The following is a 3,514-nucleotide window of genomic DNA, read 5'->3' on the forward strand; positions in this document are numbered from 1 at the left end:
CAAAATGAGCACCTTATCTTGGCTTAACTTTTTTTTTTAGTGGAACCGGGAATGGAATTCAGGCCCTTTCACCTGCCAGGAATGCTTATTCCACTGAGCCATCTCCCTGGCTTTTGACTTTACATTTTAATGGAACAAATGTTGTCTTTTAGGGAAGAATTTCCCACAAATGTGCTGTTCCTGTTGATCACACTCACACTGCCATTAGTCTGGAGGAAACTGTAAGGATTGCTAAAGTGCCAGGGTCTCTCTGCATGACTGAGTAGATGACCACCTGCAGCACTCATTCTTCCCTGTGCAGTGTGTGAAGGCTTTGAATCCATAGTCTTGAATGTTGCACAATCCGGTGGATTTCACACTAGTTTAGGAGACCTTGATCATTCACTCTTACCTGAAACCCATGGTTGTTTGATCATCCTCCTCCTCATCGGCTAGATTATCTGCAACCAAATTCAAAGCATCCAAGTCAGACATTTGACTGTGCATTTCCTCACTGGAGAACAGTGAGCTATCTTGGTGCACAGACAAGCAATTTGGGTGCGGGGGGTCAGAAAGGTGTTATGCTCGTCTTTAAAATGTGTTCTATTGGTGTAGTATGATCCCAGACACCAAAGGCCCCAAGCCCATGGATTTTCTTAGTAGGCGGTCTGAGGTTTCACTGGCAAATAGAAAAACTCTTATTACTCCAGTGGAGAGAGAGCAGAGAAGTGCAGCCACTGTGGGGCCTCTCCAGCCACATCTCCATCAGGTCACAGAGCTGTAGGATGAGGCTGAAGGCCCCACAGTCACTACAACTGCTCTCACATACACTGACCTCTTTTGTCAGGGAAAGGAGAAAGAACTGTGCCCTACAACGCTGAAATCTGTCCACATTCTAAGGTGTTCCATTGAGCTTTCATGATTTGATTAAAGGAAATTGTCTGTGTCACCTGTTCAGTGTTCTACCTTTGCCAATATTTTACCACTGCATCCTGCTATATGGAGTCCATACCTGAAAATCGCTGCATGACTTCATCCATTTGAAACCACACTGATGAACCTAACTGTTCGCATACTACAACTATCATGAAACACATACTGTGAGCATTGAAGAGATGAGAAGAAAATCCAGGAAGCATAATTAACCCCATAATAGACAATAGATACATTGTGAGGATACCTAGAAAACTTCTTCATGGAACAGTCTGTTACAAATCTAGCATGACTCTCTGGGCCACACCCTACTACCTTGGAAGATGCTGGATGAAGATTGCCTGATCGCCACTGGACATAGTTTACCATGAAAGAAGGCAACACTTGGAATAGTTTAGCCTCTACCCAGTGTGTTTCTTCTTCCATATATCAGCAGGTCCTTCTCAACAAGACTAAAAAAAAGGGGGTGCATAGGAAGAAAAGAGACATAAAGAATGCATGTGTAATATTATTTCTAAGAAGCAGGTCACCTTGTGGCAGGCCAGGGTTAAACTGAGCCTGCAGCCCCCTTACCTGACCTAAGTCTGTGGGCAATGCACTTGGCCAGCTTACTCTCCTCTACAAGTATTTCTCTGTGACTCTGATTCTGGTATCTGTGCTGGTCATCTTCAGCGAGGAGACTGCTGAGATTCTGATGGAGCATGGAGGCAGTATGTCTCCCTTCCTCCAACTTGTGCCTCAATTTAGTCAATTCTTGAGCCTGAACTTCAATTAGAAACTGGAAATCTCTGAGGTGAAATAAAGAGGGTGAATAAAGAGCATCTCTTCAATGCTCACAGTATGTGTTTCATGATAGTTGTAGTATGCGAACAGTTAGGTTCATCAGTGTCCTGTCAGTGCATTACAGGCCAATAGGACACTGAGAGAGTTTTCTACAAGCATGTGGTATTGAAGCCTTCTAAACATAAATCTAACCCACTGTTGGCAATAGTGCATTGGTGTTTTCAATGTCAAAGTGACAACATAACCCCCAGACATCTGAGCATTCCTAGAGTTCTTATGCTTTCTTTGTGTTTGAAAGTTGTGAATATATATAAAAATGTAAATTGTACATTTGTCTAATTATCTGCCAATCTGTAAAATTTCTGAAAATCACCTCAAACCAAACAGGTCATATAAATATGACTCTCACATGCTTTTTTCCATACACAAGAGGCCAGGAGTGATTGAGATCAATAAGACACCTGCTGAGGTTTACTCATCCAACTCCACACATCCTTAAGAAGAACAGAGAAACTTGCAAAGAGGACGCTGGCCTGTTGGGTTGGGGAAATGAAACTGCCATGACAGAACTTTATGTTTCCCTTCACATCACTAATGTGAGTACTTTTCTCTTGGGGCTTCAATGCCATTTGTGTATCTTACCCATCCAGGTCATCCATTTTAGGAACAAGATCTTTTACTTCTTTTTCCTCATTTTCCTGTTCATTATTTCCTGCAAGGCAATAAAGAGACAATCAGAAACTAAGTAGTACTGGACCACCCAAACCTACAGGTAGATGGTGAATAAATACTTAATTATGCATTTAGGATATACTGAAAAGCATACTGAGAAGTTCAAGAATTTCTTGAAAGAATTTATCTCACTTGTCATTATGATCATTTAGAAAAATTAACTTTGATTTAGGCATCAATATGGTATGCTATACTGAGTTAAAAATGCTATTTGTTCCCCGGGTCATCATATAAAAATACAGCTTCACTCTAGACTTTATTTGTGTCTGCTCACCTGCCACAAGCCCAGTACCAGGTGCAAAATCTGCCTCTCAGTAGCTCTCCAAAGTCAGTTTTATTCTTTAGGAAGAAGCTAGAATCCCTTACCTAAGCCCCTATGCTCTTCTCACCACCCTGTGTACTGCCAGGCAGCTTCTGTGGTCTTCTCAAAGAAGGTCCTATGTGTGGGAAGTATTTTAGTGTACACCAACTTCCCCGACACCAAGTTCCTCCATGTTAAGATCCTCATTCACTCACAATAAATCACTCAGGGATTTATTGTGTATTAAAGTGCACTAGTAAAATTCCCCATATGTGTTATGATAGCTATTATGCAGGTCATTGTTACCACTCGGCAAATAAAGAGATAGAAATTTGATCAAAACCCAGCCACACATATAGAACATATAGCACCATAGAAAGATCCCTGAAACACTCCACACTTGCCAAACCTATTTCCTTAGAGCAAAAGTCAGCCTTTACTCTGACATTGCCTCCATCCTAGAGTGTGTCTCTTCTGTTGGGACAGTCTTTATATCGTCAAAGTTCAAATGAGATGTGCAGAACTACACCCAGGAAATTGTAACTTCGCAAATGTGGAATGGTCTAAGGCCTAGACATCAAAACATATCCATGTCCTGTACATAAGGCTGATATTCCACATGGGTAGTGGTATCCAACACACTACATCTGCATTCCTATCCTCATCCCCACTACGTCCCTTCTCCCTCCTCATCTCTTCATCCACATCACTTTTTTATATAGTTGCCCAACATAATGCTTACATTTCTGTGTGTAGTGGATACTTATATACGACACATCTGAATTC

The 3,514-nt window shown here is 41.6% G+C and overlaps 1 protein-coding gene across 1 annotated transcript; it reads right to left on the reverse strand.

The window, feature by feature from the left end:
• Positions 1-317: 317 nt before the first annotated feature.
• Positions 318-2,370, reverse strand: LOC111814935 (putative neuroblastoma breakpoint family member 5). The gene is made up of 3 exons (XM_023708796.1): positions 2,338-2,370; positions 1,486-1,700; positions 318-440 (listed from the first exon to the last, which is right to left on the reverse strand). The coding sequence occupies exons 1-3, from the start codon at positions 2,352-2,354 to the stop codon at positions 388-390; spliced, it is 285 nt and encodes a 94-aa protein (XP_023564564.1). The 5' UTR covers positions 2,355-2,370; the 3' UTR covers positions 318-387.
• Between the last annotated feature and the right edge of the window lie 1,144 nt (positions 2,371-3,514).

The sequence above is a fragment of the Octodon degus genome, unplaced genomic scaffold (assembly GCF_000260255.1).
Source record: "Octodon degus isolate 3935 unplaced genomic scaffold, OctDeg1.0 scaffold02396, whole genome shotgun sequence".
In the NCBI taxonomy this organism is placed as follows: domain Eukaryota; kingdom Metazoa; phylum Chordata; class Mammalia; order Rodentia; family Octodontidae; genus Octodon; species Octodon degus.

Coding starts and splice junctions, on each gene's coding strand:
- LOC111814935 (XM_023708796.1), bottom strand. Junction 441..1,485: donor TGCCCACAGACTTAGGTCAG/GTAAGGGGGCTG, acceptor ATTTGGTTGCAG/ATAATCTAGCCGATGAGGAG.